At 45.5% G+C, this 27,466-nt stretch overlaps 1 protein-coding gene across 4 annotated transcripts in view; it reads right to left on the minus strand.

Annotated features, from left to right (window-relative positions):
- Window positions 1-9,850: 9,850 nt before the first annotated feature.
- Window positions 9,851-27,466, minus strand: part of LOC311243566 (neural cell adhesion molecule L1-like protein) — a 222,594-nt gene continuing 204,978 nt past the window's right edge. For all 4 annotated transcript variants that reach the window (XM_084332833.1, XM_084332831.1, XM_084332829.1 and 1 more), the window contains one exon: window positions 9,851-11,881. In XM_084332833.1, the coding sequence (XP_084188959.1) occupies window positions 11,665-11,881 (217 nt within the window). In that variant the 3' untranslated portion in view covers window positions 9,851-11,664. The remainder of the gene's footprint in view (window positions 11,882-27,466) is intronic.

Consider the following 27,466-nt stretch of genomic DNA (forward strand, 5'->3'; position numbering starts at 1 on the left):
AAGTCCTGACGGGCTGCCAGTTCAAAGGAGGAGAAAAGTCACATAAATAGAGCACTCTGCTCGCTACCTTGTCGTGTGCAGATACTGAAGACGCTGTGTGCGCTGACGTGGCCAGTATGACTTTGTAATCATATTACCGATGCATGTCTCATTAGTTTCTGCCATGGCTGAGTGTCTCTCTCCCTTTCCTCCTGTTTCTATTCTGCTCACACACACACACACACACACACACACACACACACACACACACACACACACACACACACACACACACTCTTTCACTTACACATACACAGGCACTCAATTGCTGGCTGGCATTTGAGAGAGTCTAGGCTTGCATCTAAAGCAGTTTACCCAGGGACATAATAGCCCATCTAAAAGACCCCTCTGTATGCAGAATCATCCCATGCCATTTGCATTCTAGTGAGACAAATTAAATTTCAGCAGGAGGCAAGAATAGCGACATGCCGGGATCACAAAAGAAACGTTGGGAAACAGGAGAGTGAGCACACACCTGGGGCGCTGCAGGGCACGGCTGTTGTTTGAAACAATTATTGTGATGGGGTGTGTGTGGGGGGGGGGGGGGTATGCTTTCGAAGGATTCCATGCTTAATCTAGAGGGTTTGAAGTATTAAAATGTTTTATTGTCTGAAAAGTACGCTATTTTGGACCCGTTAGAACCTGGAAGCTCACAAAGCCAGAGCCGTTGAGCTGCTGAAACCCCGCGTAGACAGAGGAGATGTCTTAGGTCCTCGTGTTTCAACAATGACATGTTTTCTAATCTAAGGCATGTACAAAAAAATTAATAAATGGCGAAATGCTCGCAGGGCTACCGACTACCGTGCATTTTCCGTGCTCGTCTTCAAAAGCATTCCATTATGCATCCACCCCTTACATCCCTCCTACGTCCATCCTGCATCCACATGAGAAACTGGAAAGAAAGTGAGTCTGGCGAAGGCCGTGCGCGGGGAGAGAATGTGGGGACAAAAAAATTCCACCACTTTATGAGAAGGCCTGGTTCGTCTGAGCCGCTCTCCTTTATCTGGGAGGTTGCCGAGGCAGCTTTCAATAAAACATGCAGCGGGGATAACCTTCAACCCTGCCCTCTTTAACCCCACTCTCTGTGAAAGTGCTCACGGCTCGTCCTTGAGAGCGCCTGGCCGTTCGCCTTCCAATCACAACAGTGGAGACCCGGGGTGGCTGCGTCCGTGCCTCGCTGCTGTTGGTGCGTCTCTCGCTAGCCGCGCCTTCATTCTTTCAAGAGCCAGAAAGAGAAGCCTTTCCTTAAGTGCATCGGCCCAGAAACACCTGTCACATTTCCCCTCTCTGTGAACCCGTGGCCGTGGCGTTTCATTATTAACGGGGAAACTCAAACAAAGCCGCCTTCCTCTTCACCGGTTCGCTCACAGGCCTGAACTAAACACCGTCGGAGAAACGCCGCCTCCTGCCTCCTTGCAACCAACAGTGTTGTACAGTATTCTGTCCCTGAAACACCTTGGGCTGGTTGTAGAGATGATGCAACAACAACACAATGAGAGGCTACAGCCTATGGGTATTGGCCCCGCAAGCGTGTGTGGGGGCTTGCTATTGATTTCCTCCCACTAGACAATTTCCAGGGTACTTAGCCTAAATATCAGCTCTCTTCAAATTGACTTAAAGCGAGTGATCCTTCTTGATCTTATATCTCTGAGTGTGTATGTGTGTGTGTACAGCATCCACCAAGCTCTTAACGAGGGCAAAACGCCACATGACGAACAACGCCGGTCCTCTCTGACATATCGTGGAATATGTATCCCAGGTCTCCCTCCCCACTCTGCATTTGGATTCTAATGTCAGAACCCGCGCTAGTTATAAATAGGACTATTATGGCTTCAGAAAAGGTCACCTGCACATGTCTTCAGAATGGGTTTAGTGGAGCAGGGAGAGGGAAAGCTGCTCTTGTGACACTTGGGCCCTGTCGCAAGAGGGCTTTGACTGGAATAATCTTTAGTTGTTGTTTAGTGGTTTTAGCGTTTCAGGGAGAAAGCAATTTTAAAACGGATGAGAGCGTAATCCCTTACAATGCGGAGGATTATCCCTTTAAATGACCTTTATCTAGCCATGAGGCATGGAGAGCTTTTCAGAAACCACCATCCCAAGTCTGGCGTGATTCCGGCTACAATGCCCATTTAAAAATCACCAGGCTACGAGAGAAGTGGTACAACCGGCAGGGGGGGGGGGGGGGGGGGGCTGTGTGTATTCAAAACGCCAGATAAGAGATAGGGATACACAGGGGACTCGAAGAGGAGGAGGACGGGAGGCATTTCAACGACGAGATGGGTTCTGAATGGTGACGGTCTTGGAATTTTAATAAAATAAACTGTCATTTTCTTCTAACAACCTATATTTAAATTTTAATTGTAAAGAAAAATGTTTGATGTGAGAACTCGCACTCTACTGTTAATATAACCCCAGAGAGCCTGCCGTGCCTCGTAAAGTTTATTTGGAGATGTTTTCCATTAAGCTGAACATAAAGGCAGAGATGTACGTTATTTGACAAGAGAAGGATAAATTGTTATGTCTATGGGTGCAATCTTGAATACATTTACTAAAAGGAACAATGTTAAAGAAAGATCCAAGTGACAAATTACCCTTTCAACACAGTGCCTGTTTTGGAGACTACATAAATGTTGCTATTACAATTAGGGCTGTCTTAAATACTTCGAAGCTTCATTCGATGGGCATGGGATTCGAATATGAAAAGAAAATCCGATTATATAAATTTTTTAGCAAAATCAACTCTGCCTCTCTTTGTTAACTACAACAAGCAATGCTGTTTGTTATTTAAGATGAGGTCGGACTCGGCACTGACAGATTTGTGTTCATTGTGCTGCTTTTATAAAGCCTCAAATGACAGCTTACAATATTTCATGAAAGCAAAGTGTTTTGTTTGTCTAAGATTTAAAAAGGTTTAAACTTTACAGCACTGACAAAGTTGAACAAAGTGCTGTACAAGTCCCACACATTTTTTATTTTTTATTAAAAAAAATGTAAATAATTTTATTTAATTTTTTTTTATCTCGAAGCTTCGAATTAAAATCGAATCTCGGCCCCGAAGCTTCGAATTCCAAAAAAATATTCGAAGGTCAGCTCTAATTACAATATTATTGTATAAACTCTGTATCCTGTACAGTAAGAATATTATTCTTTCCACCCCTGCTCATTCTCTATTTATACTTATTCATCATCATTAGGTGGCTTCTTCGTTCCGAAGGTTGCCTATCACTCTCCAACCCATTCTTCTCTCCAACTCCGTGACTCCGCCTCTCACTCCTCTCCAATCACAGACATCGTCTACCCAGCCTCTTCTTGGTCTTCCACTTCCTCTCTTTCCATCCACCTTCCCCATCACCACCTTCTTGAACATCTCCCCGCTGGATCCTCTCAGAACATGCCCGCACAACTCCATCTTTCTCTTTTTCAACCTCTCCAGCAGCTGTCCCCCTTGCATATCCGCTCTTCTCAGTACCTCCTCATTCTTGATCTTATCCTTCCATGTTATCTTCAGCATCTTCCTCAGTGTCCACATTTCAAAAGAGTCTATCATCCTCTTTGCCTCTTCATTCAGCGTCCATGCTTCTGCTCCGTATGAAAAGACTGACATAACATACGTTTCCAAAATCCTGGTCTTCGTTTTCCAACTTATGTTTCTTCTCAATAATTCTTTATGGTTCCAGAATGCGCCCTTTGCAATTCTGGTTCTTCTCTTAATGTCCATGTTAGCTCTTCCACCTTCACTGATCCAGCTTCCAAGGTACATGTACTCCTTCACTTGTTCAAGTTTTTCTCCATCCACCTGTATTTTACAAACAGTTCCTGGTGTTTTTTCAATGATCATTACTTTAGTTTTCTTTGTGTTTAGTGACATTCCATAGTTTTTGCATTCGACATTCAGCTTATTCATCATGTCCTGTAGATCTTATTACGCTCCTAATACTGTAAAGACGGTTTCAACAGTGACAACAATAACATTATAAAAGCACCATAAGTATTTCCTGTTGCAACTTTAGCTAATGCAATAACTGACAGGAAATAAACTGTTCCCTAGCAACAGAATTCAAGTGAAAGCGTCTATAGTTCCGTCTTAGATTATGACATCCACCCCACTGAATTTGTATAATACCTTTGGTTTTATTTTGTGAACAGTAGGACCTTTGCATGAATGAATGAATGAATGAATGAAAACTTTATTTAACAGATTGCAGAATGGGTACAATACAGTACGGCTCAATACACACAATTATTAAGGGGTGCAGACCAGAGAAAGACGTTTGTCTTGTTTACATCAGGGTCCCCCATTTTCAATTCATATTGACATTTATGACATACTCAACATACATGACATTTATTGCATAGGGACATATAGGTATTTAGTACTGATACATTTGTGACATATGCGGTATCCAAATATACAGTACTGTTACTCATAGATCCTGACAGAGTATATACATGTAACGGTTGTGACAACGTCACCTTAAACTTCGATGCCCCGAGTGGGAGTCGAACCCCGGTCTCCCACGTTGCAGGCAACAACACAGACCGCTATACCAAGAGGTGAATTCACTACTTCGCAACGTGTCTATCTGTCTTTGAGGATGTGAGAGTGAGTTTAACCCATAGCACCACTACTCACCCCAGCCCTTCTTGACTGTGCTTCACGATACCATCCGTTACATACATATGATGGGGAGGGGACTGTACATTAGGAGGGGGTGGGTGGGTGGGAGAGAAATATACATCCGGTGGTGAGGAGACTGTACATTTGGAGGGGGAGAATATATACATGCGGTGGGGAGGAGACTGTCTATTAGGAGGGGGTGGGGGTGGGGGGTTTGGACATTTACGGTGGCCAGTTTCAAATTGCAGCCACCCGTAGGTGCTCTTTAAGAGCGGTTTTGAATGTGGGTAGGGATTCACATTCCTTTACAGCTTTGGGTAGGGCGTTCCACATTGATGTGGCATAATTGCGAAACATGTTTAGTCCCTAGTTTGAGCCGAATCTGGGTTTAACATGATTTGTTGAGCTTCCTCTGGTGTTGTGGTCGTGGTATTCACTGACCTTTGGGAAGTATTTTGACATGTACATGGGTACCTTAGTCGTATAGTGTATCTTGTAGACCAGGCCCATTGCAAGTTGCTTTACTCTGTCGTCTACTCTAAGCCATCCTAGGTTGTCAAAGTGTGCAGGGGTGAGGTGGGTTCTAGGGGTAAGGTCAAGTAGTAGTCTGACTAGTTTATTTTGTGATGTTTGTAATCTTGTTTTTAGCGCCTTTGAGGTGCTTTGGTACCATGAGGTGCAAGCATAGTCGTAGTACCCTTGAATGAGTGCTCCTGCCAGAGTCTTCACGGTATTCTTGTTTACCAGAGAGGAGATCCGGTACAAGAATCTAGTTCGTTGGTTGACTTTTTTTATTACATTGGATGCCATTTTGTCACAGGAAAGATTTGCCTCTAGGATGGAACCCAGGTAGGTAATTTCATCTTTCCTTGTGACAATATTGTCACCCACTGTAACTGAGAAGCCGTCGGTCTTGCTGAGTTTGTTATTTGAACCGAAGAGAATGGACTCTGTTTTGCCCATGTGTAATGATAGTTTGTTATCAGCGAGCCATATGCAGATTTTGCCTAGTTCCGAGCTGAGGGTTTTTTCAAGGCTGAGTCGTCCGCAAACAGGAACAAGTTGCAGTCACAAGCTGACGACATGTCATTTGCATAAATTAGGAACAGTAGCTGTCCTAGTATGCTTCCTTATGGAACACCACAGCTCACTGTGAGGGGGGGATAGAGTACCGTTTACCTCCACCATCTGTTCTCTCCCTTCCAGGTAGGATTGCATCCAGCTCACTGATAGACTATCAAAACCAATTGCTTTTAGCTTGTCAATCAGAATGGAGTGATTGACAGCGTTGAAGGCCTTTTGTAGGTCCAGCATGACCATGCCGCAGTATTTGCCCACGTCCAACCCTTGTTTGATGTGGTCGTTCAAATAGAGAAGGCATGTGTCAGTGGAGTGGGATGTTCTGAAGCCAGATTGGAATTCGTAGATTCGATTTTTTTCCGCCAGGTACTTTTCGACCTGTTCGTAGACTATTTTCTCCATGACTTTTGAGATGGAGGTAAGAATAGAAACAGGGCGGTAGTTGCCTGGGTCTAATTTGCTGCCCTTTTTGTGCAGAGGGGTCACTCTCGCAATTTTGAAGTCCTTGGGGATGTGTCCCTGTTTTATGGAGAGGTTTATTATGTGTGTGATGACTGGGGTGATGGCGGCTGCTGCGTCTCTGAGGAATTTGGAGGGGATGTTGTCATGGCCAGTGGCCTTGATAGGTTGGAGGGCGCTCCTGAGTGTAGGTCGACAGGTGTGTAGAAGACCATGGTCCTACAACCAAGAAGCATATATAACCTGATGATGGTCCTTGTACTGAAACGCTGTTCTCAAAAAATCTGTTTTCTAAAAAATATGTGAGTGTTCAGTTTTTTTAATTTATTAACACTTTCAGGCCGTGTTTTACCCTGTTGATGCCACGGCCCGCGGCCCATGTAACGTTAATATCGCCTAATCTATGTTTTAAATTATGCTATGTGTCTGATCTGCCCATCGCTTATCAAAGAATAATTTTCCAGTCAACATTGGCAAAGCAGATTGTGTTTTTATCGCTTCATTTCCTTTTTATAGCATTTTGAAAACCACTCGGTTTCGAAGAAAAAACAACACATTCCCTGATAATCGCCTTTTACTGGAATATTCCAGAACGTTATCATTTGTCGGTCTATTTATGAATAGTTTTCAAATAAACGGTAGATGGTCGATAGTATATGTGTGCGCACGCACGCTCGTGCCGTGCGCTGATAATCGCTGCTATTATTTCCTCATGGCTTTTACAGTGAAACATATAGTGGAAAAACTTATATCTCCATGAAAACGAGTCTGATTATCCTAACACTGATAACATAGATTCCTTACCTGACATCAGATGGTATCCAAATGGTATATTCCAATTCCTGATCACCATTCGAAAAAATCGATAAGTATATTGATCCAACGTGTGTACAGTATAACCCATGCTCGCCGCGGCTCAGAGGCTCCAGAATGAACTCTGGTAACTCCGGCTGCATCAGTGGACTGGAAAATGTGGACTGGAATATTTTTTTCCCCCATCCATTTTCATTGAGTCCATTCCAAAAGGGTGATTTACCATCTGGGAGACGATAGGGGGCGCTTTTTTCACATCTGATCGCCGGCGGCCCCTAGATCTCCAACGGTAGGCTCGCGTGATGCAATATGATTTCAGATCGCTAAAAAAATAAAAATAAAAAGAATTCCGAGAAAAGCTGTGACGTGGCTTTCAACGTCACAATCGTAAACCCGAGATTAGCCGTGAGTGGCGCTCAAAGTGTTAAAGGGGAACTATCTTATAAATTGCCCTTTCCAGTGTTTAGCATTGTTTTCTAGCAATGTGGGGTTGGACCAACACTGTATGTCTCAAATTCTAATTTTGGCGGATTGCTCCAGTTCATATGAGACAAGATCCTCCCCCACTGAACCAAGCCATTCTGATTTGACTCACTATCCTACTGTACGTAGCAAGACGCTGCATACCTCAGCTCCTTCTGTGGCTGTAGCCACCGCCCACAATCAACAATTAGAGGAAGTTAGTGTAACATTGACGTTATGACCAAAATGGGCAAGCAGCGAATACGTCCTTGCACTCATTTCCTAATGATATCGTGATTTTTGCAAAGACGAAGGACTTTATAATGCTGCTGTGATTTCCTGGCTGTTGCTAAAGAAGGGAGCTAGCCTGTACCAAGTATTCGGGACCGAAAGAAAGTATCGAATCAGTAAGTACATACAGTACGTCGTAATTAGCAGTAGGACCTCGTTCATTCATCCGTTTGTGTCAATAGTGTATTAACGGTAGGGATGGGTACCTTTCACATTTGAACCGGTACCTGTGAATCGATACCAGTACCCAACGGTACCTTTTTTCGGTACTTTAGTCTAAATTTATTTACCTACCTCAGTCGTGAAAAAAAAATCCTAACTTCAAATAACTACAATTTCTACCGTTTTCGGCTTGCCATTGCTCCAACTGCTTTGTTGTTGAATCAAGTCAAATCCTAGGTAAGCATATATTGTGCGTGTGAACGTTGACATGAAAAGAAAAAAGGTAAAAAAAAGAAAAAAAAGAAAAAAAGAAATAAAAAAGTTAAAAAAAAAAGTATTTTTTTTCTTTTTTTGGTATCTCACTTGAATCGATACTCGGTAGTACCGACGTGTTTCGGTTCGGTACCTCAAAAGAACCGAATTCGGTACCCATCCCTAATTAACGGTATCTCCTCCGTGTGTGCGTGCATCTCATATGGGAGTTGAAGCTGAGCCATTGGCTCACTGTCGGGGTTATATTTATTATGGACAGAAGTTGTCAAATCATTACTCAGCAACTGTCAACTGTCTGCACATGTCAATAGTGTGTTAATGTTACTATTTTACTGTAGCGTTTCTGCGTTTTTCCTCTTTCTTATACAGTAGGAAGGGGGAAGAACACTATATCGTGGGTGTTCCTATGACTTGTATTCAGTTTACAGCTTCGAAACTCCACTTATTTGGTTTTACAATGTCAAAGCCTTTTAAATAGAATCAAAACGTTCCTGCATTTCTGTCCGCTTTATCGTTTTATGACAGAAATCTGATAGTGTATGCGTGTTCACGCGAGGGGGAGTCGGATTCTGGCAGGGAGTCCGAATTCGGCACAACACCGGCCGAGGAGGTAACATTATTTGTCACCGAGTTGAGAGCTCCCCAGACTACAGCTGGGCGATCGGCAACAATGGCGATCGCCAAGAGCGAACTATTGAATATTATTATGAAGAGGAAGAGGACAAACAGTGATGATCCATCCATAACATAAAGTGTGTTTTTACCAGACTATGTTGGATTCTAGTATTTTCAAACAGGCTGTTCCTGGATGTAACATTGGTTGGTAGGTGACTGTCACTCATAGCCCTTTGCTAGTATGGGCGGAGCCCAGCCAAAAACAGCTTGGAATCTTGAAGTGGAAAAATGCTGCTTTAGAGTACTCGATTAGAAATACAAAACAATGAATTTTTGGGGGAAAAAACGTACTGATGTGTTCCATAGACTCACAGGAATTGTGTAAAATTGCCCAAATAGTGAAAGAAATAGTAAGATAGTTCCCCTTTAAAATGTTAAATTCTTATTTTCCATTTTTCCATTCCTTTTTATATGATCTTAGGTGTGTTGTTATTTTGTCTTCTATGTGTGATCAAACACCAAGACAAATCCCTTGTATGAAAAATTGGTTTAGATTCCAATTGTCACACTCCTACTGTATGTGAGCTGCTGGACCTGCTTTTGGCAGACTTGCCACTCTCCCAGCTCCCTGCTGCGCGTGTCCAAGTGAGATTATCAGGGAGATTGGGTCATTTGGTGTCTCGGATTGCTCGATGAGAAAGCCGGTCACTTCCTTCTCGGATTTCTCAAGTTGGTCCAATTATAAATCAATTTCTGTTAACCGTTTCCCTTCCTGCCGTTTGTCAGACATCGTCAGACGATCACAGTCACCAGATACATACACATGCAGCTAAGCCCAGTTCAACCGTAGCAGAGGAGATGCATCTGTGAGCTCTGAGGATGTGTGGGTAGGTACAGTAGGCCTACGTATGGATGCCTTGTAAGCATATTTACCACTCCGGTTCTTCTTAATTAATTCCTTATTCCACAGCGACTTTACTTCCATGTAGTGATTAGCCACATTCAAATGGTATAAACACGTCTGATTTGAGCCCAATATTCAAAGGTCAAATTTATTGCAAATCCACCAAATGTCTTTCCACATGTGGTGAAGTCCTGCATGCATAATGCATTGTGTTGAAATATTCATCAAGGAGAAAAACGCAAATAAAATTGATATTTGATCCGTTCCACAATCCTACTCAAACAGGGCTAGTAAAACAGGATATAGGAATGTTGTGAGTGAGGAAGTCCTGAATTTTTTATTGGCTGTGGGTTTATTTTAAGTGTTAAGGATTCCACGGTGTGCCCTGCTCAGAGATGAAGTCTGCTTCGGAGGGAGAGAATAACCTTGGAAGCCATGGACCCAATTAGCTGTGTGAGCTTAGCAAATGGCAGTACATTTCCTAAAGCAATGAAGAGGAAGTGTGGTCTATACTGTAAGGTTTCACACTACAAAGGTAAAGTAAATAGCATGATAGCCCACAGTATTGTTTGTCATGTGTTTGTGTGTGTGTGTGTGTGGGGGCGCTTGCTTTGAAGATAATGAAAACACACAAAAAACGTTGCCTCAATAAACAAGATGAACAATATTAACAGACAAAGAAAAAAATGTTCACTTCAAACCAAGAGATCAAAAGTGGCCGTGCGGTGAGAAGTTTAACAATGGAATATCTTCAACATTGTAGTCAATCCCATCCCCATTATTGTACAGAGTCCCATGGCTCCAATTATCCCAACCAAAGAGGCACTGCCTCTCCCCTTCACTTTGTGACGGGAAAATATAGCGCCTTTGATGAGGCAGCAGTCGTAGCTAACGAAGATGTGAGAGGATCAAGCCGGCCCTCGTTTTGTTGGGAACCTCTTCACATCCTACCGAAACAGCACTTGTACTACAGTATATATATATACACACAGGTATATTCAATCGTTTTGGGGGGTTGGGGCTTAAAACAAAAGACTCATAATTTCCTCAATGTTATATTTGTAGATGGCTAAGACGTTCAGGGGAAAGATTTCTTTCTGTAGTTTTCCCGGTAATTATCCTAACGACAGCAGGCAAGTAAGTGACGTTAAATAACTGGCAATATATATCCACATCCCATTACGTTTTAATGTGTTTGATATCATGATACAAAAATGTCACATTATCCGCATCATTATAAAGCAAATGACACAACATTCACCCAAAAGGGCGCAAAACCAACATAACCTTTCTACAGTATATACAAATAATATACAAAAAGTAGGCACAAAGGCAGAATGTTCGTGCCTAAAAATTTGTAATTTTTTTATGGAAGTTACACAGCTTTGTAAAATAATGTGTTAATGGTAAATGCAAACTAATAAACTTAAATACCCATTACGAGTGCAAATTGTGTAATGCCCATTTTCTTGTTGTAATTTTCTATCCAACCCGAAAACAATATCAGCATTATTTGAAATAACGGAGGGAGTTTTTTTTTGCATGATGAAAAGCAAAGTTTGTGTGCAGATCCATCACAAGTGTGTAAAAATCAATATTCACTGGTGAGGCTTGTGACTGATAGGAACGAAACACTTATAAAAAATCATGCATCATTCAAATGATACCATTCATCCTCGCATACAGACACACAGCCCCCACGCTGCCTTCACCATGAAGTCCACGGAGGATGTATTAGTCCCTGGCTCCAGCCACAGGGCCCAGGATTCTATTAGAAACCAAATCCTCGGAAGCGCTCGCCTTAGTGTGCCTGGCATGGCGCGCCAATTAGGCAGAGTTTGCGCTTTTGAGACAATTTCCTCCCTCCGAGACACCGGGGCGAGGCTCAATCAATCAGATGTGTTTTGGGAAAAAAAGGGGGATTTGACCATTTCAGGAGTCTGTCTCCCTACGCCGTGACTGGGCTGGGTCCACTAGGCTCCTGGCCCACGGAGCCTCTGTACCTCCGTCCGCAATATTCTCCGATAAACGAGCCGTCCTCGTTGAATTGTCCTCCCCCGTCGGTGTAGTCCACCATGCTGTCCCTGCTGAGGCTGTCCCCGCCTCCCTCATCCCCCATCAGGGAGCCCAGGCTGCAGCCCTTCAGAGGCTTCTCGTCACTGTCACTGCAGTCACCGTAAACAACACAGAGAGCGCAGGGGGGTCAGTGGCAGTGGAAAACACAGACAATACCTTACCTATTCATATCAAGTATGTAACTTGATTAATATACAGTACCTTACCAATTAATATACAGTACTTACCTATTAACTCATTGGGCGCCAATAACGAGTATACTCGTGTTTCGCCGCCAATACTTGAGCGCCAATGACGAGTATACTTTTTCCTTTGATCCCCGTTCTAAACACTCAGCCGGAGCTCCCTGGCACAACGTTGGAATTGCAATGATGATTGAAATCCGCCAGGTGGCAGTATCACCTACCTTATGAACATGGGCTAGCTATTAGTGTTAGTGCCAGCCGCCAAACAACTAGGTACTTGTTGTGAGCAGCAGTGAGCAGGACACGTTCGACAATCGCGATCGCCTAGAGCGAACTATTGGATATTATGAAAAAGACTAAACGGATTATATGGATGATGATTATGGATGATAAGGTGCGTTTCCACCAGACTATGATGTTGGACTATGTTGGACTAAGCACTACTGGTAAAACGTAAAACAACTATAATCAAACCGACCGATAAGGAAACCTATTCGGCTCTGTGGTATAGTCTGGCCCGAGCACACAATAGTAACCTGGCTGCAATGCAATGGCGAGCAAACTATTGGATATTATGAAGAAGACAAAACGGATTATATGGATGATGATTATGGATGATAAAGTGCGTTTCCACCAGACTATGATGTTGGACTATGTTGGACTAAGCACTACTGGTAAAACGTAAAACAACTATAATCAAACCGACCGATGAGGAAACCTATTCGGCTCCGTCTATAGTCTGGCCCGAGCAGATGACGAAGATGGATGAGGGCTACCTAACGTTATATGTATTGATCCTGTTCTGATTCAAGACACGTTTGGACTAGAAGTGAGAAATGGAGTACCTCTAAACCAAAGGTAACGTCTATTTTACGTGTACTTTACCGAAACTCCATCATAAAACATGCGTTTATATGATCGCAGCGTCCGATATACAACCCCCCCCCCCCCCCCCCCCCCCCCCCCCCGGCTTTGTGAAGAAACAAGGTCATGTGTTTACCTTTGACCTGGCAATAATATAGGTTTCAAGCGAGCAGCTGCGAGAAAACCAGCCTGGATTATTTTGAAACGGGGCAATGTTTATCTTGGGATTGTGAACGAACGAGGGTATGTAGAAACAAGTGCTTTTTTACATGTTGGACTATAAATAGTGTTTGTCAAATGAGCCATACTATTGTCTCCATAGCTATAATATAGAATATACAATAGCTCTGCAAAGATCGTGAAATATCGTGAAAATGGTAAAAAAAAAAAAAGCTGCCGCCAGTACAGATGGGGAAAGAGGATGGCGCTCAATGAGTTAATATACAGTACTTACATACTGATATACAATACTTACCTATTCATATATAGTACCTTACCTATTAATATACAGCACCTTACCTAATATTACATCACATCACATCCTGGTCTGCAAACAGCAGGCGATTGTAATCAACTAGCAGGTTAATATCATTGAACTGTGGCCAATGAGCTGCGCCATATTGGTTGGCAAGACATGTCACGACATTACTATGAAAGGGATGGTAGACACATATGCATCAGTCCGCGCACACCCGGCCCCACACACACATATATATTACGCACCACAGGACAGCATTGGAGGACCAATTTTGAGATATGCGCATGCATGCGCAAACACACACACACACACAAATACACACACATACATACATACTCACACAAACATCAAATCCAAGCACATACATGTACACATCCTATTACATAGGCAGCTGCACATACACAGCTTACATACACTGCGTTGGTATGGCTTCAGTGCATCACTACAGGTGGTGGGAGGGATGGCTGCAGCAGGGGCGCAGAAGGGAGGTGTTGGGGGAGGAGAGGGAGACAGGGGGGAAGGCTTGCTACAATCACTTCACTTCACTAATTGCTAATTGCCACTGCTTCAGGACTGAAGGCAATTTCAAATCTCTTTAGAACCGGCGATGGAAATTGCCAGGGTACAGCTCATTCCGTACAGAGAGAGAGAGAGAGAGAGAGAGAGAGAGAGAGAGAGAGAGAGAGAGAGAGAGAGAGAGAGAGAGAAAGAGAAAGAGAAAGAGAGAGAGAGAGAGAGAGAGAGAGAGAGAGAGAGAGAGAGAGAGAGAGAGAGAGAGAGAGAGAGAGAGGCTGAGGGAGAGATTGAGAAAGGGAGAAGGAAGAGAGAGGGGGGGGTAAGGTGGGGGCGAGGGTATGCAATCCCAGACAAACAGCCTGTCATTCCTGGTATTCCCGAGAGGGCCACATGCAGGCCAAGGAGATTAGATGCCAATTTAAGGCTGGGCACCTGGCCAAGGCACAGGTGTCTCGCTACAAGAGACACAGGGTCACCTCAAAACACCCAGGACTCCCTCCTCCTGTTCTCTCATACCCAGCACGTCCATGTTTGGTAATACCTTCCCCTTTTCCTCTCCTTACGTTTAGTATTCATGACGCACGGCGGTCTGGCGAGAGGAAAGTCTGGTCCGGAGGCAAGTATATACGATAGGGCCATTTTGTGGCGTGTCGTTGATACCTGCGTCAAACAGAAGTGCAACATTTTTCGTGGGTAGGATTTGAAGCATATATATATGCTCCGAAACTTTGGATTCCATATTGGCGTTTGTTCTCCCGAGTGGACTTTTAATAACCAATCTTATCTACCCTATTTCATAAGCCCTTTTACCATGCCAGCCACATAAGGTCCCCATTTCAAGCGTTATCAAACTCTCTTTCTCTGGCGACCCTCGAGCACCCAAGATAAGTGGCCCTTATCTGCGAGCAGCAGAATGCCACAGTGAAAATGCAGCGACCCCCTGTGGTGCACACCTTCCCAATACTGTGACAGAGCAGCATTCAAGTGACTTTTATTTTAAAAAGGCCATGATCAGGATCCAGGCTCACCTCAGCTCCTCTACCGCCTCCATGTAATGAGGGCCGGGCTTTCAAACACCATATGCTGACGTGTTGATTTCTTTTTCTTTTTTGGGGGGGGAGGGCGACTCATGACAACATCACTTTGGAATGGGAGCGTTTCTTTAACCGACTTGGTGCTGGATTTTAATTATTATAACTGTATAATTAAAGTTTAAAAGTGGTTTGAAAAAAGAAAAGGAAAAACATCATGTGTGCAAACTCTCCCTCCAGTTAACTCTCCCTCCAGCTAACTCTCCTTCCAGCTAACTCTCCCTGGGAGCATGTCTATATTCCCCGGGTTCTATGTTCCCCAGGTTCTATGTTCCCCGCTCCCGCTAAAAAAAAGGGTCCTATGTTCCCCGCTACTCCCGAAAAAGCGACAGAGTTGTGTGAGGTTCGCACGTAGGCCTATCAATGCGTGGTGAGGGGGGCCAGTGTTCTGCCGAATTCTGCTGCTTCCCCCGAAAATGTTTGGCGTAGCGTGAATCGATAGCCGCGTCTGCCGAATTCTGTAAAATATACACGGTTATGTGTTGCTGTTGTTATTATTCAGGGATGTGATTGCGCCTTAAGAAAAAAACCTGAACATTTTCTAAACCATTATTTTTTATGGGACCAAGAAAGGTTTCGTCGATATTCCAATGTACAGTTTCCCCCCCCCCCCGCCTACCCAACCCCCCCCCCCCCCCCACACCCAACCACCTCCAATGTACAGTTCCCCCCCCCACCTACCCAACCTCCTCCAATGTACAGTTTCTACATCAAATGTTATACTCTCTTTTTTAGACGCTTTTTGTATCACAAACAGTACTGTATTTGTAAATCTGGTATGTCATAAATGTATAGATGTAGCAGTACTGTGTATCTGTATGTCATGTACTGTATGTCATATGTTATGATGAATTGAAAATGGGGGACCCTGATGTAAACAAGACGAAAGTCTTTCTCTGGTCTGCATCCCCTTAACAATGTGTGTATTGAGCTGTACTGTATTGTACCCATTCTGCAATCTGTTAATACCATTTTCAATCAATCATTCAAATTGGAAGGTGGGAGAGGGGTTGGAGAGGGACAAAGAAAATGAATAAAATATCTCTCTCTCTAACCTCCAGGTATCTCTCTCTCTCTAACCTCCAGGTATCTCTCTCTCTCACCTCCAGGTATCTCTCTCTCTAGCCTCCAGGTATCTCTCTCACCTCCAGGTATCTCTCTCTCTCTAGCCTCCAGATATCCCATTCTCTCTCTCTAACCTCCAGGTCTCTCTCTCTCTCTAACCTCCAGGTATCTATTTATATTATTTTATTATTGTTATTATTATTATAATAAATATTTTACTGTTTGACTTACAGATGGGTTGGTTGCAATAAAAGCTTATTTTGGATTGGTTATTGACATATCTACTGTATTTCTTTGATTTTGTTTGAGAAAAATACAGAATAATGTAGCCTATTATATACAGTATATAAATACAGAATAATATATAAGCCTATATATTCTTCTCATTGAAGAAATATGTTGCATGTTTGTATAGGCTATGCCTATAGCAGGGGTGGCCAACCCGCGGCTCGCGAGCCGCATGCGGCTCTTTGCCCGTCAATGTGCGGCTCTTCCATCCATAAAAAAAAATTATAATAAAATAAAAAATTATAATATATATATATTTTTTAAAAATTTTTTTTTTTTTAACTTAACGTAGAATAAACATTTACAATTCTTTTTCAAATGGTCAATTTACATGTTCTTGGTATCTGAATCTAGGGACATATATGGATCAGTGTCAGAAATAGTGTGTCTGTTACTAGGCTTGAGTAAATTGTAATGAACCAAAGGAGAATATCAATTCTATTTAAAAAAAAAATAAAAATCTTTGACTGTGAATAACACCATGCTAAAATTGACCAGGGCCCTGTTTCTTGTACCTGGTTCAACTAAGTCGATCAAGATGTCATTATCCAGCTTCAGTTAACCCGATGTTCGAAGCCGGGATTTTCCTGTTCCTCGAAGGTGGATTCAGTCTCGTTAACTCAAGCCAGACTTGCGACTCAGGCTAAATGCGCGCGGCCGCTTCAGGCGAAAAGCCAGCACGTATCGATGGCAGAGATCCTGATTCTCTAACGGCATTGATTGATTAATTGATTTAAAACTTTATTGACAGATTGCAATACGGCTCAATCGCCTCGCCGACAAGTTAAATGCGTTATCTATAGGCTAATTTTAAGTCCCTCATTACCTCAATCAATCAGATTATATTTCTTTAAACTTGCCTGCTGGATTGAATAATCAAATGAGATCTTGCTAGCGAAAATAATTAGTTAAACTTATACAGAATTACGATACGGCTCTCTTACCCATTGATTGATGTATAGTCGATCTTTAACTTATCTCCAATGTGGTCTAACGGGTTGTTGTTTTGACTATCACGCAGACGACCGGGGTTCGAGACCCTAGTCTTTTCCTTCTTTTTGCAATATAGGAATAATTCAATTTGGTGCACGTTGAGAGCTATATAAAGAATGACATCCTCAATGCATGTAGATTTATAATATTTTAACTTAAAACCAGGCTACTTTGGCGTATAATCATTAATATTATATTCAAAAAAATCATATTGGAAACACCGGGTTTTGAACCCCGGTCGCTGGGTTGGCAGGCTTGAGCACTACCGCTGCACCACTGTGCCAGATGGGATACATTCATTGTTTATACATTAATGAACGAGAGACCCGTGTTTAGAATATCCTTTGTTTTGAATGAAGTTTATCTCTTTATCCTCATTCATTAATGTGACGTCAACGGCTCATTCAATTTCTCAAATCCGTCAAACAGCGCATCTCATCAGACATCTTAATCCCAGTTACAATTAAAATAACCACATAATGTGTACATCGCACGAGCGAGCGCCACGGTATATATAACGTGCATTATTTAGGACAAAGTGAATTTAGTATCAGCATTTTGGGTCTATTTTACATTTCAAAAGCCCCCTCTGGAAGAATGGAGCACAAAAACGTAATTCAGAATGGTATAATGCAGATCGTAGACTGTGGGAATAGTTTCAGGAAACGGGCTGTCACTTCTTTGCGGGGGCGTGGCGATGGTTCAGGCTAACTTGAACTTAAACTCTGCTTTCGACCAGGCTCAAACTTTTGGATCTGTTGTCATGGTGATTTGGAAAATCCACGTACGGGGAACCGGAAAGTCCGGCTAACTCAGTTATCCAGTTAAAGTTATCCGGCTAACTTATCCAGGTACAAGGAACGGGGCCCAGACCTGAAAAATCGAAGCAAATAAATAAAGGGAAGATGATTAAACAGAAGGTTTTGTTGATACAGTACTGAATTCTGCCATCTTTTTTATAATGTAAATTTCTCCACCATTTTTCATCGTATTGCAACACCGTTTTTTGCAAGACGTTCACAGAAAGGTAGAGACACTAACTGCGTTCTGTTTTATGGCAATAACATTCTATTTCATACTGGCTGCCGCTCAGCGTCATCTGCACGCACTTCACTTCGTGCACGAGCACTGAATAAAAAATTCCACAATGTACCTTTACATCCCAACATTCGTCTGGCCACACCCCTATCCGCTTACCTTCATAAGCAGGTGTGTGGTCACCTACTCGCCTCCTTCTTCACTTTCACCACAAGGAAGTGCCTTTGGTAGATCCCACACTTGACGAGGTTGTTAGCTGAAGAAAGTTGAGACGTGTTTACATTTTTTCTTGATTTTTTTTTCTCTCATATATTTAGAAAGAAAATCATAATGTCTACTTCGGAGGGTCGCGCTCGCAACGCTACTCTTCACCAGCGGTTCTCCATCGCCGCCTGTGTCGTGCGTCTTGGAGCGGGGTTGAGGCCTCTCTCGTGGTCGGCAGCCACGCCCGGTAGGCGTCCGATGGGTAGTTTGCCTCTCCAAGGAGCTGGTGCACCAGTGCCGTCTCCTGTGCGATGGCCTGGTTCCGGCTCTGGTTCCTCTGGTTCCTCTGCTTCCGGGGAGTCGTCCGCTGTTGGGCGGCCAGCTCCTTTGGTTGCGGGGGATTTGAGACGCAAACTTTTTGCGTCAGCTCGCTCCCGTCGCAAGATGGTGGCTTGCAGACACGAACGGCCTGGTTTTGGTGAGTTGCTGGAGACAGATGAGGATGTGTCGGTCTCTACATGCCCGATGGAGACAGAGGACTACATGATAGAGGCGGACAGGTTCTTGTTTGAAGGCCCGGTGGAGACATGTCCCCTGCCTGTCCAGGTAACACTGGAGGGGGGTGAGATGTCTCCTTGGGGTTCCTCGTCCGCAGATGTTGGGTTAGAACCTCCGACTCGGCGGCGGGATGCCCTGCTATCAGCCACATCAGAATGTGGCTCCTTAACCAGTAGTCTGCTGTATGTGAGGGACGCGGGCTCGGAGGAGGAAAGTATGCAGGGGGAACTGCGTGCTTTGTTTCCCGAGCTCATGGCAGCGGCGGCAGTCGCAAACGGCGTGCCGCTGCCGCAGCCACTGCCTGTTCCTGTCCCTGACGATCTCATAGGTCATCTATGGCAACGTCGCCCGGTGAGAGGGGTGGACGTTGTCTACCCATTTTTCCCCTCAATGGCGGCCTATGTCCGTCAGGGCCAGGTGGTCTCCCACATCATGGGCCTTACTCCCGCCTACGTGCAAGTCACGCGGGTGGCGGGTTTGGTAGACGGCATGAAGGAGGGCGTGCCACGGCTTGATAGGCCGATAGTGGCGCTCCTTTGTCCTGAGGTGGTGTGGGAGCCGTTACGGAAGCCGGTTCCCCAAGGGAAATCGGCGAGGCGGTTGGCATTTTGGAGCGACCAGTCATTTATCTCTGGAACACAATCTCTAGCTGCCACTTCTAACATCGCGCAGCTGGCGAGATTCATGTCCGGGATATTGACGGGCGGCACAGAGCTGACTGATTTACAGCATGATCAGCTCTCCCAGTCGGCAAGAGCCATCCTGCATCTGATTCAGCCGCAGGCTATAGCCGCTGGGAAAGTGCGCGCCCTGGCCACTCTGATCCAGCGCCACCTTTGGCTGGAGCAGGCGCGTGTGCCGGAGAAGAAGAGGACTCCCCTTCTGACGGCACCCCTCTCCGAGGCTGGACTATTCGGGTCGGCACTGCAGCTGATGACCTCAACCTGCAGGGAGATGCAGGAGGAGCGCTCCGTGCTCCAGCCTCATTTCCCCCCGCCCGATGTTGCCGGTGGAGTCAGACGGCCGCCGCGTCGTCAAGGTTCCTCCGCCGTGGCCGCCGCTGCTACCACCGCCACTGCTGGACCTTCAGCGAAGAAGGCCAGGAGGAGAGTGGGCGCCTCCGCCACTGCAGCCGGCCCATCTACGCCCGGAGGTGACGGTAGGGATCATCGAGACCAGCCGCCGATCGTTTACGTCCCTCCGGGGCTCCGCGGGGTGGGAAGCCCCGAGCGGCTCGTGGCAGGCGTCGCTAAGACTTCAGTTGACTTTTTCCCTCTGTGGTCCCCCCCTGTTTCCCTTCCGGGCCCCTCTATGATTTTTGTTGGAAAATAAAGAGTCCCTCCTAAAGAGGGACTGTATTTTTTGTTAACAAACTGTGTGTTTATTCACCAAACATATGATGGGGATGCAATGTGTGACTCTTTCGCTAGTATGGGTTTGATAGGAGGGCTAGACGTTATTTTCATGTTAGAGCTTAAGCAAGGCCTCAGCCGCTCTCTCTATCAGATTTTCTGTGTCTTACAACATAGATACGGGTGTCGGGTTCACACACACACAACTTGGTCTTGCTATAAACCCTGTTCACAGATGTGTCTGTGGTTAGCGTGCAGTGAATTAGCTTGCGCTATTCATTAGCATTGCTACTGAAGGTATCATATGGCTATTGTTGTTGTCGTATGCAAGGGTTGGGCTGATTTGTCAGGGGGTTATTGGAATCTCTTTTCATTCGGTCAGGGCCAAGCTGTTAGGCGGCTTGGCAAGGAGGGGGGGGGGGGAGGGTTTCCCAGACTCCGCACCTATCACGGGCGGTTGAGTCTTGGGTTTCCCCCCGTCATAGCAAACGTCACTAGGCACGTTTCTATTGGACAACGGCTTCCGTGAGTTTAGACCCGTATGTAGGATCTGTTGTTGTCAAGTTGTCGGGGCAGAGCGTAGGAACTTACTGTTCTACTACGCTCTATATACGTGTAACTTGAGTCAGTTGGTCACATGACTCAATGTTACCATGACTTTTCAATCTATGGCTCACGTGGGAAGTCTCTCTGGGGAGTTCCGTCTCTCCTCTGTGGTGAGGGTGGCGGGATGTACCATTGGCTGCGTCACGTGGGATTCATGTCAGTCGGTGTTTTTTTTTTTTTTTTTTTTTACTTTATTTTTTAGCGTTTATCGCTTTTCTGGTCAAGCATGACCGACAGAAACAGGTTGAAATGGGATGTAGAGCAGGGGAAGACATTCTGAGAAATGACGGCGGGTCCAGGAATCAAACTCGTGTCCCCCAGATCCGTGACGAGCACGGTTTTCCCCGACGCAGAAATAGCGGCGAGATATGCGGTGAGCTACGGGAGCTCCCCGTTTCTTCTTTTTTAATAAAAAGAGTGGAGAATATGAAGCACGACAACCTTCTTGTCATTCTCCCAGGCGCCTTGAAGGATCAATGTGGGGTCTGGTTAGACTGTCCATTGATATGTTTTGGGTCCTGACGCATACATAGTGCTGACTCGGGGTGTTTCTGTTAAGAATCATGCAGGAGGCTAGTACGCCTTGGTTGCTTGTTATTAAAACAGCGTTTTTATAGGGCAACTGGGATGGGGGATTTTGTCCTCTTCCGAGAGCCTGTTACTGGGTCTTGACGGATTCTCGTTCATATCTGGGGGATGTTAACGGAATAGATCAGAACATACTGTAGGTAGAGGGGTCTCACGCCCTTGGGGGTGGGCCACTGAGCGAGGTATAAATAGGACCGTCTGGGTGGCGCCTTCTTTTCATGTTTTAGATCAACACGCATTTCTGCCCCCTCTCCTGGAGTGGGCATGTCGGCGTGGTTAGGGCACGGGACTGGTTCTGGTCACGCTGGTCCAGGTCAGTTAACCCGTTGATCTGCTGTTCTGGTACCCTGAGGGACTTGCGCTTTTTTCAGGGGGAAAAATGCCGGGTCGGCCCGGGTGTCACAGGGTTAGGCGTTATGGAGACCCTTTGTTGGGTACATGTTGTACCTGGCACTATTGTAAGGGGCTGGTTCTCCTGTCTTTCGCTCCTCTCTCACGCATGGCGAAGAGGGGGCTGTTGGGGTGGTCTTCTGGACCTCCTCTGGTAACCCTGTGTGCTTCCCGAGCCGCCGGGCCCGGTCCGAAGTAATGTTTCGTTGAAACCGTAGGCCTGGGATAACCCTTTTTCTTGAGGGGTTATAGGAACAACCACCGTCTGTGTACCGAGAGGGTGGTTGATTCCCTGGTGTGTTGGAGCAGAGTCAACTCCCGGGTTACCCGGTTGAGTGTGCCCCTGCACGTTCATGATCTCTGCCAATCGTGTCAGCCTTCTCTGCCTCGAGCCCCTCTGGGTGGGTTTTTTTTGATGGAGGCTTTGTCATGGTGCTCAACAACACCAGCATACGCCCCTTCCGCCGGGGGGGCTGTTTTCAGTTGACCCCTTTGGCGCCTGTCTCGTCCGCAGTGCTCCAGGCTCAGGTCTACAGCCTGCTGCCTGGTTTCCCCGGTGCGCTGCCTGCTTCCGTTGGTTAACCTTTTTTGGGTGCTTTACGGCCATGCTGACTGCCTGTGTTGCAGGGTCAGTGTGCCAGGCGGTGTACTATTGGGGGGAAAGGGCCCGCTCTTGGAGGGGCCCTATCCGAATACGGTGGCGATGTGGGGGGCGGTGTCACTAAGTGACCGCCTGGTGGGGTCTTGATGCCTGGCATCATTGACCTCTCCGGGCCCCCCTTTTTCAAGGGGATCCAGTCCCTTCAGTGGGTCTGGGTCTTCCTTCGCGCTCTGCTGCTACAGCCTTGCCACGGGGTTGAGTTTGCTCTTGACTCCGTGATTTTGGGGGCAGTAACGAGGGTTGTTCCTTCCGTTCGTTCCCTGGTGGCATGCGGGTTGTGCGTGTGCGTAGTCATGGGGTCAAGCCACAATCTGCTCACCCTGTGCGTTGAGTTGCTTGAGTTCCTCTTCGCACGGTCGGATCCGTCTCCCTCCCGTCCTCCAATAGGGAGGGTATCCTCCATTAGGGAGGGTCGGGGGGCTCGGTCCTCTCCGGTCTGATGGTTGCGGGGGGCCTCAGTGGGGTACATTTGTCGAGCTTCAGGCTCCCGCTCAGCTCCTGTAGTGCAGATGACGCTGAACGGCAGCCAGTATGAAATAGAACGTAAGGTTATGTATATAACCAAGTTCTATGAATACTGGTGACGCTCAGCGTCAGGACGCCACTGCGGCCCTTGATCTCGCCTTGTGGTGAAAGTTTGGAAAGGAGGCGAGTAGGTGACCACACACCTGCTTATGAAGGTAAGCGGATAGGGGTGTGGCCAGACGAATGTTGGGATGTAAAGGTACATTGTGGAATTTTTTATTGAGTGCTCGTGCACGAAGTGAAGTGCGTGCAGATGACGCTGAGCGTCACCAGTATTCATAGAACTTGGTTATATACATAACCTTACGTTCAGGTTTGTGGGAGATAATCCCAAAAAATAAGAGAAATAAAAAAGTTAATTCAGAAGTCAGATGATTGACAGGGGCTGGTGTGAGCTGGGTAGGGTAGTTTTTCGAAATTCGAAAGCCCTGAGTCTCTTCCTTCAAAAGACTACACTCACTTTTGGCTGTGCCACTTCCTCCTGTCAATATGCGCCGGTTTCCAACTCAATGCCCTTAGATTTCTATAATCTTATATTTCACTAATAACAGTTAAAATAATTGGTAAACAAACGTAATGCTGAAAATATACACTTTTACTGTATATCTCGGGCTTAAGAGGTTAACCCTGTGAGGCCCAAATTAAAAAGACATTAGCAACTTCAGAGGCCAGAGGGTGGGACATATAAACACATTTACTATCAAATAGCATTGTGAGGCTGAACAACAGGACCACTTGACTATACATGTGCTTACATTTTTTTAAATAAACAATATTTTTTTAAATGGCTAAAAGTGATTTTGTAATTTTGCAACCGTGGGTCTTACAGGGTACTTTTTACCCTGTGAGGCCCAAATAAAAAAGACATTAGCAACTTCAGAGGCCAGAGGGTGAGACCTATAAACACATGAAGGGTGCCGTGACTGAAAAAAAAGGTTAAGAAACGCTGGTATATGGTGTGGCTCTTTGTGGTACCACAGTCATTTTTGTGGCTCTTAGTCTCTGACTGGTTGGCCACCCCTGGCCTATAGTAATCGTTTGAGAAATACAGAATAATGTAGCCTATATATACAGTATATAAATACAGAATAATATATAAGCCTATATATATATAGACAGAGTTTCTAAAAAGAGAGTATACATTTGAGGGGGAAGAAACTGTACATTAGAGGAGGTTGGGTAGGTGGGGGAAAAAAGCATGTAGAATTAATGAGTTAATGGAATGTATTTTTCATGATTACGGTGGTGGCTCTTAAAAGAGCCTTTGGGTTATGAATGTAGAAAAACAAAGCCAAATTAAGCGAGTTCTCCACGGTTGCGGCGGGCCAGCTGGATGTCTTTGGGCATGATGGTCACCCTTTTGGTGTGGATCGCGCACAGGTTGGTGGCCTCAAACAGGCCGATCAGATAAGCCTCACTGGCCTCCTGAAGAGCCATGACAGCAGATCTTTGGAAGCGCAGGTCGGTCTTGAAGTCCTGGGCGATTTCTCTGACCAGGCAAGGCGTGCCACGGTACCGGGCCTGTAACGATGTGGCTTTTTCGCGCCGCCGGTAGCCGGTGCGCTCTTACGGGCTGCCTTGGTGGCGAGCGCCGCCGGTAGCCGGTGCGCTCTACGGGCAGCCTTGGTGGCGAGCTGCTTCCTTGGGGCTTTTTTTTTTTTTTTTGGATCGGGGGAACATATGACCCTTTTTGACCCTTTTTTTTCGGGAGCGAGACCGCCAGGGAAAATAGAACCCTTTTTTCGGGAGCGGGGAACATAGGACCCTTTTTTTTTTTTTTTGGGGGGGGGACATAGAACACGGGGAACATAGGGATGACCCCCTCTCCCTCCAGCTAACTCTCCCCCCGGCTAACTCTCCCTCCGGCTAACTCTCCATCCAGCTAACTCTCCATCCAGCTAACTCTCCATCCAGCTAACTCTCCATCCAGCTAACTCTCCATCCAGCAGAGGACAACACAGAACCTTCATCAGCTATAGGACACCTGAAGTTGGGCAGAGGATAACCTCTAGAAACAACATATTATTCCAAGCACAATTACTGTAGCCATTTCAGCTCCCCAGACAAGCAGAGTGGCAGCATGAGACAAAGGCCTTCAAAAGGGCTCAGAGGACTCTAAACACAATACAAAAGCCAGAAACACACACACACACACACACACACACATCAATAAAAACACCCATATATACACACAAACACGCACATACAATCACACACATTCAAATGGATGCACACACACGCGTGTGGATACACACATGCACACACAAATGCATGTACACAGACACAAATACACATGCACATACAAACACACACGTAAGAATGTGGCCACACACGCATGTGAATGCACACACACACACACACACAAATGGAAACACACATACACACACACATACAGTACACAAAACTGCACACACACACCTGATACTTTGAAGTAGGTTATAAATAGTTTAATAAAGGTTTCTATGATTACACTCTTGCTTGGTTAAAGATATTCCTGAGAAGTGATAGATTATAACCACAAGCTAGAAGATAAATGTGCATCTGATCATTTCCACAAATATTCTGATGACAAACAGCAGAGAGGGTAGGATCATTTAACTGAATAATACTTGTGTACATCATTCTGAAGTGTGTGACTAAAAATTGTGTTGTGGAAATTGTTAATTGAAAATGAGTTTCACCCAGCTGACAGAAACTGGAGGTGTGGCCACTGTGCATGTGGCTTTTGTGTAGTTGAGTGGGCACTTGTCTGTTAAATACCAGCTATTTCTCTGTTGAAATCATTCTAATGACAAACAGCAGAGAGGGTAGGATCATTTAACTGAATAATACTTGTGTACATCATTCTGAAGTGTGTGACTAAAAATTGTGTTGTGGGAATTGTTAATTGAAAATTTGTTTCACCCAGCTGACAGAAACTGGAGGCGTGGCCACTGTGCATGGGCCTTTTGCTGCAGGTGTCACTCATCAGTAATTAGTGATAGTGATTTAAAGACTTGCTGGCTTAGCGTTAGCGAAGCGTCGAGAAACGAAGAGGGACAAAGAGAGGAGTTTTCCTGGAGTTTTCCGCAGAGGGATCCAGGGATCCACCTAGTGCTAAGTACACCATAATCCTATCTTTCCCTCCCACTCTGCTATTTCTCTACTACCTCGCTTCCGCCTTACTCCCTTCAACTTTCTCCCTGCCACTCTTGACACCACAATGTGTCTCATACCTATATCCACAATCTGCTCCTCCAGAACAGAATCAACCCATCCACGCCAGTTTGCTAGCAACCCGGCTAATCTCTCTTACCCTCCTACAGCCACTAATACACCTGTCACAGTACGGGGAGGCTTATGGAATTGTCAATCAGCAGTCAAGAAAGCTGAAAATTACTGCCTACGCCCATAGTCAAAATCTGCAGCTCCTGGCTCTAACTGAGACCTGGATAACTCCCAATAACTAGTCAACACCTGCAGCATTATCTACAAACTATAACTTCACTCACACACCTCGACCTTCCAGACGGGGTGGAGGCACTGGCCTCATGACATCTCCTTCATGGGCTACAAACTTAACACCACTCCCAGAACTGTCACTCTCCTCTTTCAAATATCATGCAGTATCTGTCTCTAATCCTTTCAATCTCACCATTGTTACACTCTATCGCCCTCCAGGTCCACCCGATCACTTCACAGTTGAGCTGGACATGCTTCTAAGCTCCTTACCGGAAGATGGTACCCCTCTCCTTCTATTGGGCGACTTCTACCTGCCTGACTCATCTCAGTCAGTCCCAGTGGTCTCCCTCCTACAATCGTTTGACCTGACTCCCACTGCCATGCCTCCCACCCACAAAGCAGGCAACTCCTTGGATCTCATATTTTCCCGTAACTCCAGCATCATTAACACCACGGTAACTCCCCTACATGTATCTGACCATTCCTTCATATCCTTCTCACTAACTCTCATGCTTAACCGAAAGGTCTTCACCCCAACTCAAACCGTCTCACTCAGACGCAACCTGCCCTCCCTATCCCCCTCCACCCTCTCCTCTGACATACGCTCTACCTCTGAGTGACACCTTCTCTACTCTCCCCACAGAGATAGCAACCTCCACCCTCCTCTCAGTCCTTGCAACCTCCTTCGACAAGCTCTGTCCCCTCGTTGAGAAACCTGCCCGCCGTTCCCCACCCAGTCCATGGCTGACGGATGCAGTGAGAGAACAAAGACAGGTCCTGAGAGCGGTATAGAAGTATAGAAAGTAATGCCTCACTGCTGACATCGACACA

The sequence above is a fragment of the Notolepis coatsorum genome (genome assembly GCF_963971535.1).
Source record: "Notolepis coatsorum genome assembly, chromosome: 17".
Classification (NCBI taxonomy): Eukaryota; Metazoa; Chordata; class Actinopteri; order Aulopiformes; family Paralepididae; genus Notolepis; species Notolepis coatsorum.